At 32.5% G+C, this 14,224-nt stretch overlaps 1 protein-coding gene across 1 annotated transcript; it reads right to left on the reverse strand.

Annotated features, from left to right (window-relative positions):
* Positions 1 to 99: 99 nt before the first annotated feature.
* Positions 100 to 7,428, reverse strand: LOC127710005 (ras-related protein Rac2-like). Its single transcript, XM_052215715.1, has 5 exons — positions 7,266 to 7,428; positions 5,624 to 5,695; positions 4,681 to 4,798; positions 2,595 to 2,657; positions 100 to 1,166 (listed from the first exon to the last, which is right to left on the reverse strand). The coding sequence occupies exons 1-5, from the start codon at positions 7,304 to 7,306 to the stop codon at positions 870 to 872; spliced, it is 591 nt and encodes a 196-aa protein (XP_052071675.1). The 5' UTR covers positions 7,307 to 7,428; the 3' UTR covers positions 100 to 869.
* Between the last annotated feature and the right edge of the window lie 6,796 nt (positions 7,429 to 14,224).

Below are 14,224 nucleotides of genomic sequence, written 5' to 3' on the forward strand. Positions count from 1 at the left end.
AGAAATTTCCCCTTTGAATATCATAAATAAATGTTCTGTCGGTTGAGATGATATGAGTTAGAATTAGTTTCATGTAGTTATACATAAAAAAAAGTTAAAAAGAATATAACAATATTTTATTATAATAAGATGTACAGGTAACAAGTTTAATCTTTTATCTCCAAACAAAATTTTTACTATTTAGCTTTTTTTATTGTTAAACCATAAACAAAATCCCATAATAGTAAAGCGATGTACGTTCCGCACGTTGAGTTGAGTTTATAATTAGATCTTATAGCTGGCATTTATGATTGACAGGTATTCATCTTATATTTCCCGATACGTTGTATGCTTATAAAATCTTCCTTGTTCGCAAATAAACAAAATCTACTAAAATGAGGAAGATAGTAAAAACATGCTTTCCACTAACGAAAATCTATAGTATCCTTATCGCATCCTTCAATGATTTACTTTAAGTTAGTTCGCAAACATAATCTTCTATTGTTTTCACCCCCCTCCTCCCAAAAAAACTCAACAACAACAAAAATCGAAACAAAAGCATCCTCAAGTAAAAAAACATGCTCATAGAAAAAGACACTCGATCCAATCCAAAACCAAAATCCACGGGTATAGAGAAAGTCTAGACAAAAACTAAATATTTTTGCAACGTATACATACATATCGTGTAGTCCAATCAAAAATAGAAGTTATGTCAAGTGCTTTTGATGGCTTATCTCTGTTAGGTGCATTTGGTGTCCTTTTAAAAAAATATAAAGGCAAGTTCAATTTTGGTACGTTTCGTCAAATAAAAATCCATATAGAGTAATAATATTCTCAATGAAAACGAGTATTTTATTCTTATAACAGTAAAATACAATAGTGAAATATGGTTATAGTAAACCACATTTCCCTTGACCGTCCTGTCTTATTTTCTTGTGATGTAGAACTATTCTAACAGCATCTTCAAAAACTTCCTTTAGACCCTCTTGTGTCATTGCAGAGCATTCTACGTATTTTTCGGCTCTTATTTTCTCAGCTAGTGCCTGTCCCTGTTCGTGTGTTATAAACGTTTGTTCCTGTGTCTGTGGCTTGTTTTTCATTCTTTCATATGTATTTCTTAAGTCAATCTTTGTTCCAACAAGTAACAGTGGTGCGTCATGACAGTGATGGCGGACTTCGGGAAACCACTGAAATGTAAAAAGAAAAGCTCTTTTTTTTTCAGACAGTGATTTGCATTTCATGGATATGAATATACTTGATTACGAAATTATGCTCTTTGATATCGGATAAATTTGATAATGTGTTAATGGGTTTTAATGAAAAGATTGATATAACTTATAGGTTAACAATACAAAAAGTCGCATTTATCAAAAACCGTGCATTTCTTGCGCTGTTCGCACAAAAAAACAAAATAAAAATTAAATCTTTTATATCCTGTTCCTATGATTTTTGTTTGTTCATGTGTGCGTAGTGATTTTATGTGAAGATGCTTGTTATTATGTCATGTGTTCCGCTCAGTGGTTTAATGTCATGAATTTATACACAATATCCTCCCTTATGCATTACATATACTTTTGGGGTATTAGATTTCTTTTTCTTTTTGTAATGAAATGTAGCCTACTTATTTACATTGGGCTTTAATAGATTTCACACGTCATGGCGCTGCTGTATGAAATATACTTGGAAGTACAGCAGCTGATATGACAGTACAAAGAACTTATACCTAAGATTCCTTACTATGATCAACATGACAAGTGCCACTAATGGAGCAGGATATACTTACCCTTCCGGAGCACATGAAACCATCCCTAGTTTTTAAAGGGGTTCGTGTTGCCCAATCAATAGTTTTTTATGTTAGTATTATTGAAATGTGTGGGCCTGTTTGTCTTTACATCATGTTGCAATTTTTGTCATGGCATTGTCAGATTTATTCGACTTATGAGTTTCAAATGTCCCTTGGTATCTTCCGCCTATTGTTTCTGTAACTAGACAGATTCTTTAGCACGGTATTTATTATTGTTTACTTTCAGCTGTGCATGTTCTTTTGCTTGAACTACCAATATGATAGTGTGAGGCTATTATATTGAACTGATTTTCATTTACGCTGTGAATTCTACTTTGCGCTTTCCGAAGTTCCACTGGTCACAGTTATTAAGTAATGAGCCGTAAAAAAATCTAACTCTGGCATATGTTGTCTTTAAATACATCTCAGTATTTCTGTCTTGTAATAATTGCAGTTTTCTGGCATGTTTTTTGTATTTGTTAAATTTATTTGTCACAACTTTGTCCAGATTCTGGCCGATTTACAGCTCGACATATATTATAATTCCGGACTCAATTTGTTGCTGACCGTTTGTTGTCCACTACATATGTAAAAACTCTTTGCATACACTGTATGTATATTTATCCAATTCTGAACAGGAGAACTAATATCTAGCATCTGAAATCTGGCATCTATATGCTTTATTCTATCTTGTCCATAGCAGATGCAGCCGGTTGTACGAACGTGTCATTAGCCTAATTGGTCATTAAGTCTTCATTTAGCCTTTATGATGCATTAGGCTAATGACACGTTCGTACAAACGGCTGCTGATTATTATAATCCTTAAACTTACTTTTAGTTCAATATTTTGGTAACTTACTGGACCTTCAACAGTGAAACACAAAAGGAATATGTCCTGCAAAAAATTTTCAATGAAGTAAATTTCTTTAAAATATTCACTGGACAAACATGTTATAGGAACATAACACTGGTCGTAGTTTAAGACAGAAATAGAAATTAAGGACGTTGCATGAAATACCTCTTGCTTTAAATGGGATACTCTATGTGCATTTAACCCCAAGTATTGACTTTCATATAGATATTGTCAGTTTGACTTTTATTCACAAATTGAACCCTTAATAAAGATGGGATTCCTTTTTTGGTTAGATGCTTAAAACCTCCGTTCACACTTGTGAGCTTCAAGTTAAAGTTCGTGTATAGGGAATGTGACACTTTTTCAGCAAGTTTAAGAACCCGTGCAACACCTCTTTCAGGGGTCTGATGAACATTCACCCTCCATCTTCCGTCCTTCACGCCGGGCAATCTACTTTTCTGAACCTTATTTATTGTTAATTTGATTTTGTCTTAATTTCATGAAATATTTGCCACTGGACGATAAGCATTCGTTTGAAGACGAGCCTTTTTTATCGCCTGAATTTACAAAATTAACACTATTTATTTTTATTTTTCTACATTATTGCATCAATTTTATAGTAATTATGATCGATAATTAAAAACACTTAATTTAATAGGTCATCCTTAAGCTTGTTAAGCATGTATCTACATATGAACACGTGTCGAAATATGCTGTCTAACGATATGAAAGCCACTATAGATATCTTATTACATGTGTCTAATCAAATAAGAAAACTCAGATTACATATGATGCGGACATATTGTAAATTGAGAATATTACACCAGATTTTTTTATTGACTAAATCTACTGGACGAATATTGGTACAATGAAGCTGTTTTTTTTAGTAAAGTCAACATGTTTTCATTACAATAATAGATTAAGAAATCAATGGACAACTTATTTACCAACAAAATGATACGACTGATATATTGATTGTTGTGTGCTTAATGTCCAGTGTCAAATACTTTACATTTAACACGAAAACAAATGTAGTATTACAATAACCCCAAAGTGTGGATCGACGGGAATACAGGGATAGAATTTTGACAGCCACTGAAAAAGAGGTAATATATGATAGGGCAGTCGTTTAGACTTAGTATACAGTAACAGGCACTCCCTCTTCACTGTGCTTCAGATAAAACGTTCTGTTTGCAAACAAATGTGGCTGTGTATTTACACATCCCACGCAGTCAAACGGGTGCACTCTTTAGCTTTGATTTTAATGTCGGTGACCATATTTCGTAACTTCAGTCAATATTTTGGGTTTGAATGGCAGGAAGAAACGGGAAAGTTCAAATTGGTTCTTGCATATTTGGCAAATCTAAAACAAAGTTACAACTGGATAGAATATCGTATCAACATATCCAAACACGTTACACCGCAAACTCTATATAAATACAAGCATGGACGTTGTCTAAAATTCACCCACTTTATAAAGTAACAGTGCATAGCTGTCTCGGTTCGCTTCGAATGCTGGGTTGGTGGGATCGATGATCAAAGACTTCAAAATGGTGATAACTGCTTCTAAGCAAAGCACTAGGGGGTTAAAATTACATCGGAGTCAGAATAATGTGTCTGAGTAGGATGGTTAATTTAATTAATTTAGTTGTCATCCTGAATGTGCATGTAACATTAGCCACTGGACGTTTAGCAGTCAATGAATCGATACTACTTTGCAAAATAATGCATTTAGCATATCACAATTAGTTAGTTTTAAAAAAAAAGTCCAACTCGTAACATTCATAATTTAACACTTAATTTAAACTATTCACACACAACTCATAAACAGTTCGTTGTAGTAAACATAAATTTCGGCTTAAAGAAATTACAAATAGAAACATTTTATTAGTTTGAAAGCAATATTACATGAAATAATGTGAAGTAATTGTTTTTGAAGTACGTTAACTCGACATTTATATTTGATTTGAAGTAAAAGGCTTAGAAAAAAACCGAAACCCTGTCTTAATCGATAAATCGTATGCAACGTTTGCATGTGTGCAAGTGTAAAAACTTGAAAACTTACTGTGAGTGGATACGACAATGGTCTCAGTCTGTCATAGTCATCTTGTCCTGCTGTATCCCATAACCCTAGCTCTATACAATTACCATCTACCATTAAATTCGCATTATAATTGTCAAATCTATAAATTATAAGCTTTTTATAGAGATAAGTATTTTTGTAACGAATGTTTTCGTTGTTTGCGCAAATGAAATGAATCATTTATAAAAAAATTAAAATAACAGTTTACAATTTCATCCAATGTCAACTTTTAGATTTGAAAGACCTATAATTATTAAGTTATATAAGTATACGGGTGTGGTGAAATAATTGCATCTTGTTATATCTATACATATTTTAAGGGGGGTTACATTTTTTTCGGGAGTAGGGCGGTAAATTGATTCGCTTATTTATAATATGAAACTGATTATATTCTCATCATTTTGTTTTTTTTTCTGTACAGAAGTTTTAAAACAGACTTTAAGCATATGACAAAATTTTGTTTTCCCGCATTAATCCTGAATATATGAAATCCATTCGGACGTAAACCATCCTATTTGTATACCAGCACAATAAGCACTTCCCGATATTATTTAGTATTGTATTAATTGTAACAGGCAATTTTTTCATCTGTAATACATACAATATATACCAGCTAAATACTTTTCCAGAATTGCATTTTAATGTGCGCAACTTTAGGAAACGTAGAGGCTTTCAACTGATCGATATAAACATGGGGAGGATAGTAGTCAGATAAGAACCATCAAATATGTCTCTCCAAATAAACTTTATATACTTTGCAATAGTCCCATGTGAATACTCTTTATGAAGGTTTTTCCATTTAATAAAATTGATAATGGAAATGGGGAATATGTCAAAGAGACAACAACCCGACCAAAGAATGCAAAAAGTATAAGATGAAAATATAATCAAGTTTTGTATTACCACTACATGTGAGATATCTTACATTGAAGGAACGTGTTCATGTTGGAATTTGTTGCTAGAATAAGACATTAAAATACATGTCTTTCCTACATATCTGAAAATAGTGAAAAATATCATAATCAAAACGAATTATCTTGCAGTTTAATATTTTTTATATTCTTTAATTCGCGCTTATTGGTTGATAAGAGTTACATGTATTATAGAATAAAAGTGAAATGCGAATTGCCGTTTTTTTGCAGTTTTGGCGTACGCCTCTACAACAATCAAACACAGTCTATTTTTCACCGTCTACTGTTTACTTCTGATTATAATTAACCTAAAGCTGTCACGGAATAGAAGTTACTTCATAATATAAGTTCCAAATGAAAATAATATTCTGTAATATTATTTCCACTGGAATAAATACAACAGTAAATGTTCCTAACGGAATAAATGGAAGTAGAATATGTGTTTCAACAGGAACAGATATTATGACATTGTTTATAACAAAGTTTCCAGTAGAACTTCTGTTAGGCGGAACAAATATACGTTGACAAAGCATGAATGAGCAGTAATATTTAGAAATTTCAATCTCATTTATTATCGAATCATGTTATATTCTGTTGATTACCACTATCTATAATAGTTCCCTGTGTCAATAGGACTTGTCAGTACTTTGCAAGTGAATATGTATATTAGTACATGTAAGTACAAAGAATATTAGTAGATAGTAAGTACTTGAGGAAGTACTAGTAGCTTGAGGAAGTACTAGTAGCTTGAGGAAGCACTAGTAGCTTGAGGAAGATTGCTAGATGGTTAATATATTGCCTTATTTACTTTTAGTTGAAACATGTGTGTATTCTAAGTCGGTTTTTTTTGGAAAATATTTTTTTTCATTTAGAAATCTGTTGAATTGATCCATAACTTATCAAAAACTCAACGTAGTTTTTGGACACGTCTTGATTATGCATAAAACATTGCCGCGGCGTTATTTATTATATAAAGCAAGCAACACTCAATCAATATATATATATAGAATAATAACACTTTTACTTTTGATACTGACTTTATCAGCAAGAAAATCAAACGAGCTCGCTAGGAGCCCGCTAGGGCGAGTTGATATTCGATCGAGCTGATGAATATGAAAATAGAAGATGTGGTATGATTGACAATGAGATAACTATTCTACAAAGTTCAAATGAAGTGGATGGAAGCCAGTATAAAAAAAAACAAAATGCCATCATTCTTAGTATCGGAAATTTGTTTTTACAATTCGTTTTTTTTGGGGGGTTGAGAATATGAAATAAAATTAATTAGTTAATAAAACTACTTTTACGCGTACTCAGTGGTAGTTGTTTGGTTACATATGAATGAAGTCAGGTGCATTTCATTGATAAATTGACACGAATGAACATGAACACGCGACGTTGCTGCATTGATACGTATATTTTCGAGTATTAAGTCCAGTCCATGATCTAACCAATATAAGGCAGTTGGATCAAAGAAAAAATGTACTAATTGCCAATAAACATGTTATACGGATGCCGAAGACCGTAATATCTTGATGTTTTTTCTAGTTGTATCGCAGTTAAATTAACGTTTACCCAACGTCTCATTTCATTGATTTTCAAACAAATATTGAATGAATTGAATATGAACATGATAAGTAAATACATCTTACTTACCCGTCTCCTACAACGACACATTTTATATGCTGCATCGTCATGCAATATTTATAACCAAATGATTTCTCTTTAATAATAAAGATTATCAAAGTAAACAAAACACCCGGAAATATGTACGTTCATATTGTGTATAGTTCTGTAAGGACATAAAAAGCGTGGTATGATCGAATAATAATTATTTAGCGTAAGCTTGTAGGAAATGATTATACATTGTACAACGACTAATTTTACAAAGTTTACGTTTGTATTCAGCATGTATTTGCCAACTTGAATTTTAAAGGATAATATAGTATGACTTGGTGTCCCTCGTCCGACCGTCTGTTAACTTTTTGAAGCTGCATCATGTTTCCTGAAATAATTTGCCCAAAATTGGCCATGGTTTTGAAGAAATAATATTTCTAAGTTATGTATAAAATTTCATCTTTTTGGGGGCAAAAATTAATCCCACTAGAAGCAGTGCTTGTTTCTAATAATTTTTTGAATTTCCAGGCTATGATATTGTAACCAATAAAACATATCGCATAAAACTGAAACGACATAGAAAGCATGATAATATTTTATGATCAACAAAAATACATAATGTTAGCGTACAAATAATAATAATAAACTAAACTTGTAGGAAATGATTATACATTGTGTATAATGAATCATAAGTAAGTTTACAACGTTTCTAAGAATGTGTATCATTTGTTGTGCGTTATTGTTTATCGTTATAAGATCGCGTCTATTTCCTGTGAGAAATATATGTAGGTTGGTGTGGTTTGTTTAATGATACAATATTTTCGGTAAATCCTGTTATCCTTTGTTTATTCTAAGCAATAGATTGACAGAACAAGTTAAACTTTGTTTCCTGAGAAAAAAAAAATGGCCAACGCATATACAAATATCTCGGTTTAGGAAAGTACAATTCTGACTTTGTAAAAAAAAACTCTGATTCGAACAAAAAATCAATGAAACTAATATTATCAAAATGCTGGATTTTTTTATCGACAACACGTTTAGGGAATTTGTTATTCAACATATCATCAGTATTCCTATAAGAAACCAACTGTGTGCCTCTACTTACCGACTTATTCCTTTATTCTTATAAGGCAGTCTCCATACAAAAGATGAGCAATACAGATGAAAAAAAGCTGGCATTATTCTTTAACTTCATTTTCCGCTATATGGATGATGTTCTAACACTGGCTTGTTCTAGATGCTAGAAACTGTGCATCTAAACAGTGGCGGATCCAGAAGGGGGAGGGGGGGGGGTGGGGGGTCCGGAGGTTGGAAGTTGGAACCCCCTTTTTTGGTCGATCGATGCATTTGAATGGGGACAAATGGTTGGAACCCCTCCTTTATCCTGGGTTGGGAACCCCCAACCCCCCCTCCCTTTTGAAAATGGCTGGATCCGCCCCTACTAACCCAAATGAACATGAAATAAAGGATCATACCAATAGAGTAAAGTCTGCTTCATATCTATACTTATATATTAATGTCATGGATGAATACCCCATATCCTTTGATTTTCAAATATAATAAGAAATTGGCAATGAGCGTCGGTTGAGAACTAAAAGAGAGGCGAAGGATACCAAAGGGACAGTTAAAACTCATAAGTCGAAAATAAACTGACAACGCCACGGCTAAAAAATAAAAAGACACAAAACACAACATAGAAAACCAAAAACTGAGCAACACATACACCCTAAAAACTTAGGGTGATCTCAGGTCTCCGGAAAGGTAAGCAGATCCTGCTCCACATGTGGCACCCGTCGTGTTGCTCATGTAAGTACAAACCCGGTGATAAGTCTAATTCTTTTGTCACATTCGGGAAAAAGAGGACGGGTTGTAGTTACGACAATTGGAACATATCAGCTTTACGACAAAAGGTATTATTTCAATTTTTCCATTGCGATCTTTCCATTTCTGTGTAACAACATTCCAACAGCGCCAGTGTATCGAGTATGACGTATATATAAGATGGTAATATACGAAGCTGATGTTATTTTATAACGTCGTCTTCGTATATTACCATCTTATATTAGTACCGTTGCTTTTTTTAAATTGGTTAGATATTTTCTGATTCAAGAATTGTCTAGTAATTTCAGGTAAATAAAAATTTGAGCCCTGTGGTCTTTCTTCTACCCCAAAACCACTTAGAAGGGGTGGGGGTTCTGACAAGTTGAGTTCAGTATGTTTATATCCAACTTCAAGGCGGCCATATTATCTATTTCCACTCAGACAAGGACCAGAATATTTATTTTCTGCTCCCCCGAATCAAATGATTCTAAAGGGGACTTTAAGTAGTTAAACTTTCATGATACAGATCGTGAAATTAAAAATATATATGTGCAGTCTATATGATACATGAAAATATAATTTCATTAAAACTTCTGTAAAGGAAATATTTCAGAATATTCATTTTCATGTGTGATAAGGCAATATTATGTTTTCCAACTCAATGGGTGCTAGAGTATTTATTTCCAAAATCCTCCCCCTTCAGAATCAAAACAAAAGAGAATGGTCGGTGGGTTTATTCCCGATTGTCCCACTTTTTAAAATTTAAGAGTTCTGATTGTCCCACATGAAAAGTTCTGATTGTCCCACATTATTTTTAATGTTCTTAAATAAACAATGTAATTGTTGTTTGTTTTGCAATATCAAATTAAAATTGATTATTGCATGAGCAAACTAGTAGTTGATATCAATTTTATAAATGTAACTATGAATTGTTAAATAAATCATCAGTTAAAATGCACTTTTGATTAAGCAATATAACATATATGTAATAAACGATATCTATTATGTTAGGTTAAGCGACTGATTTAAAAAAACAAAACATTTACAATCTCAATATTACATAAGCAATTTTTATATGTAATAAAATAGATTGCAAGGTCTCAACATATATTCTCACTAAGGGAAAAGAGATAGATGTGGACCAGAAATGTCATCAATGTCCTCTGAACTCATACACTGTTTTAAAAACGTCCAGTGGCAAGTTAAATGCTTTAAGCAGGACGAGAACATGTTGGTGTTAGATGAATATGAAACCTTCTTTGAAAAGAACTAGACCGACACAGTCATCAAGCCGGAATTTTAACTTGCTAGTTCACAGGATAACAGTCCGCAGGAAGACACATGTGTCACCATACATAGACAAATTATTCTAAGTAAGGACTGACCAGTCTTTCCTCTTAGTCCAAAATGTAGCGTCCTTTAAGGAGAAGCAACAAATTCCAAATTTCTGTTCATTGGTTGGACCTGGCTGGGGTCAGTTTATTCTTATTGTGTAAAGTTAGACCAGATATCTATACAATGAACATATCTGCATATTATTTCGTTTTAAGTTTATGATTTTCTAATTCAAGGATTTTCTTATTAATATTCAAATAAAACTTTCCCCATTTTTATGCCATCACTTGGCGTCCGTCGTCGTCCGTCGTCTGTCGTCGTCGTCTGTCGTCGTAAACTATTTCAAAAATCTTCTCCTCTGAAACGACTGGGCCAAATACCTTCACACTTTAACTAAATGTTCCTTAGGGTATCTAGTTTATGTTTTGTATCCGAAGTTTTGATCCATCGACAAACATGGCCGCCATGGCTAAAAATAGAACATATGGGTCAAATGCAATTTTTGGCTTATATCTCAAAAACTAAAGCTTTTAGAGCAAATCTGACATGGGGTAAAATTGTTCAATTGGTCAAGATCTATCGGCCCTGAAATTATCAGACGAATCGAACAACCCATTGTTGGGTTGCTGCCACCGAATTGGTAGTTTTAACAAAATTTTGCAGTTTTTTGTTATTTTTTTGAATATTATTATAGATATATATAAACTGTAAGCAGCAATAATGTTCAGCAAAGTAAGATCTATAAAAAAATTAATATGACCATAATTGTCAATTGACCCCTTAAGGAGTTATTGCCCTTTAAAGACAATTTTACACAATTTGTTCATCAAATTTGCTAACATTTAAAATTCTTCTCCTCTGAAACTACTGGGCCCATTACCTTCAAACTTTAACTAAATGTTCCTTAGGGTATCTTGTTTAAAAATTGTATCCGAAGTTTGTTTCCATCGACAAACATGGCCGCCATGGCTAAAAATAGAACATAAGGGTCAAATGCAGTTTTTGGCTTATATCTCAAAAACTAAATCTTTTAGAGCAAATCTGACATGGGGTAAAATTGTTAAATTGGTCAATATCTATCGGCCCTGAAATTATCAGACGAATCGAACAACCCATTGTTGGGTTGCTGCCACCGAATTGGTAGTTTTAACAAAATTTTGCAGTTTTTTGTTATTATTTTGAATATTATTATAGATATATATAAACTGTAAGCAGCAATAATGTTCAGTAAAGTAAGATCTACAAAAAAGTTAATATGACCAAAATTGTCAATTGACCCCTTAAGGAGTTATTGCCCTTTAAAGACAATTTTACACAATTTGTTCATCAAGTTTGCTAACATTTAAAAATCTTCTCTGAAATACAGGTGAGCGATTCAGGCTCTTGAGAGCCTCTTGTTTTGCTTGAATTGAATGCTTACTTGAACAATATTATGATCAGACTTATTATATAGAATATGTTTCATTTCTTTGTTTTATGGATAGTCTATATCTAATATCAGCTTAAAACCTGTCAATTTTAGAACAAATCCCTGAAACTTTGTAACATGTAAAATTATTCTTATCTCTTTGTATTTCTCTTAAACACATCTTTTAATCTAATTTTATTTTATCCTTGATACTTCTAAATTTTTCAATTATGTACTATATGTTCAATTTACAATTTATGCTAAAAGAGTCTATTTAATAATTTATTAAGTTAAAATATATCTATTTTGTTATATAATTGTTCTTTATTTGGACAGTAGTTTAACAAAATATCACAAAACAAAATAAATATGTAAATACCATCTTTTCTCAATGTTTATTTCAAATTTTATGAGTTACATAATAACTTGTAATTATCTGCTACACACTTTAAAAACAAATTAATCACTATCAAAACAATTCCCAATTGTCCCACATTTAAACTTCCCAATTGTCCCACAAACATCTTCCCGATTGTCCCACAAAATTTCATTACATTTTTACCTGTAATTTCAAAAAAGTGGGACAATCGGGAAGACACCGGTCGGTGAGGGCCTTATTTGGCATCTCCGTATTAACTTTATTGCTTGAAGATTAAATGACATTCAAAAGTTAGTGCGTGTAATTATCAGAAAATGAAATAGAACCATTTTTTTTTTGCTGTGGACAAGCTCTATCGACATATACCAGAAATAGAAATTTTGGTGCAAGTCAGATAGACGAACATAATGTTAAACAAGTTTGAGCTTTCTAAAAAGCTGTGGACTGCTTCGCTCTATCCTAATTTAAGGTAATATGTGTGCTTGTGGTTGTTGATTTGGTATTGGAAGTGTGGTATTTTTAGATATTGATTGATATAAGATGGATGTCTTAGACTTGGAATATCAATTTTTGTATATATATTAAGATGAACTTTTCTGAAATTTTAAACTGGCTGTTCAGTGTTTAGTTGTCAATGTGTTTTTGTGGAGTGTGGTTTTCTAGTTCTTTCAGCTGGTCATTGACTTGCGACTTTGATTGCTAGTTCTGTATATAAATTATTTAGATATATATGAATGTTTAGGTATGTTGATTAAGAGTAACATGATTATGAGTGATGAAGACAATAACAATCAAAACCAAGGAGTAAACAAAGACTTGTACAACCAAAAGATATTTACAATAGTTAAAATAAATAAGAAACAGCAATAAATATTTTATTAGTTTCAGTGGAAATGATGTTGTTCTACTTTAAGAGTGTGCGTTATACACCCATGCTTTTAAAATTTTGTTCACTTCACTAGTTGAAAATTAAAACATTTACAAATAGACACGACTCTGGAGGTGTGCCTCTCTGGAGATGTGCCTAGATTGGCAGAAGTTATAAAATACAGATTATGCATTTTTGTAAACATTGTATAGGAACATTGTTTAGCAAAACAAATCGTGCATATTGCAGATTAACAAAGAAAATAAACACGTATTAATAACTGATATTTCAATATTGAATTTCAGTATGCAATATATGCATAATACAACGAACACGAATTAATGACAGTTGATCGGAACTGAAATACACATAGTTAATTTTCCGGCATTTGATGTCTTATCCTGAGACGAGAAAAGTCTGTAATTCTTTATCTCATTTAAGCCAATAGCTGTTGCTGTATCTCAGCCGCATCATAAAGCAACCAATCAGAATCTATATGTGATGAGTAATTATTTCAAGATGGCGTGTTTAATATCGACTGAAACTAATAGCCCCGCATCGTGATGCGAAGCAAATATTCTTTTTTTATCGACCGAGGGGTAAAAGCCTGACTGTGTAAGATTTAAAAAATTATGTCATATATATACATTTTAAGTACGATTATCGTTCACAGACTCCGAAATCATTCTATCAAAATTCTTGATTTAGTGTTTCGAGCACAAATATTGTACTCTGGATACTGATTGAAGTTTTATGACTGGTGTCACAGGGATTAAAAAATGTTAAAAATTAAAATGAGAAAACCTATGTCCTGTGTTTACTACAACAATAAAGGGAAACCAATTATGGTCGACAGCATCTAACGACAACCACTCCTAGCTTGGGACAGGTACATAAAAGATGTGTCGTGGTTAAACATGTTATGTCTTTTTTTCCCCATCATGATAAAATTAATCATCCATTTCCTAAACTGTCACCGTTTATTTTATCATCATGTTTCTGCGTACCATTATTGATAATCTAGAAATATCCCAACAAGATATCATAAGCGTCAAAATTGCATACATAGTTTTGCCTGATCGGTCACGCTTGGCATATTCGACTTCTTGATTAGAGTACACATACTTAAATGTACACGTAAAAATATGTTAAACTTATTACTTGGGTCCAGTTCTCTTCAGAAACCG

The sequence above is a fragment of the Mytilus californianus genome, unplaced genomic scaffold (genome assembly GCF_021869535.1).
Source record: "Mytilus californianus isolate M0D057914Y unplaced genomic scaffold, xbMytCali1.0.p SCAF_7, whole genome shotgun sequence".
NCBI lineage: Eukaryota > Metazoa > Mollusca > Bivalvia > Mytilida > Mytilidae > Mytilus > Mytilus californianus.

What these genes read in the sequence shown, in the direction of transcription:
- LOC127710005 (XM_052215715.1), bottom strand. Translation starts at nt 7,306, where the DNA reads ATGACGATGCAGCATATAAAATGTGTCGTTGTAGGAGACGG. An exon ending in TGTGTCGTTGTAGGAGACGG is followed by an intron (nt 5,696 to 7,265) that starts GTAAGTAAGATG and finishes CACTATTTTCAG; the next exon opens with ATATGTAGGAAAGACATGTA. An exon ending in CATGAACACGTTCCTTCAAT is followed by an intron (nt 4,799 to 5,623) that starts GTAAGATATCTC and finishes TATAATTTATAG; the next exon opens with ATTTGACAATTATAATGCGA.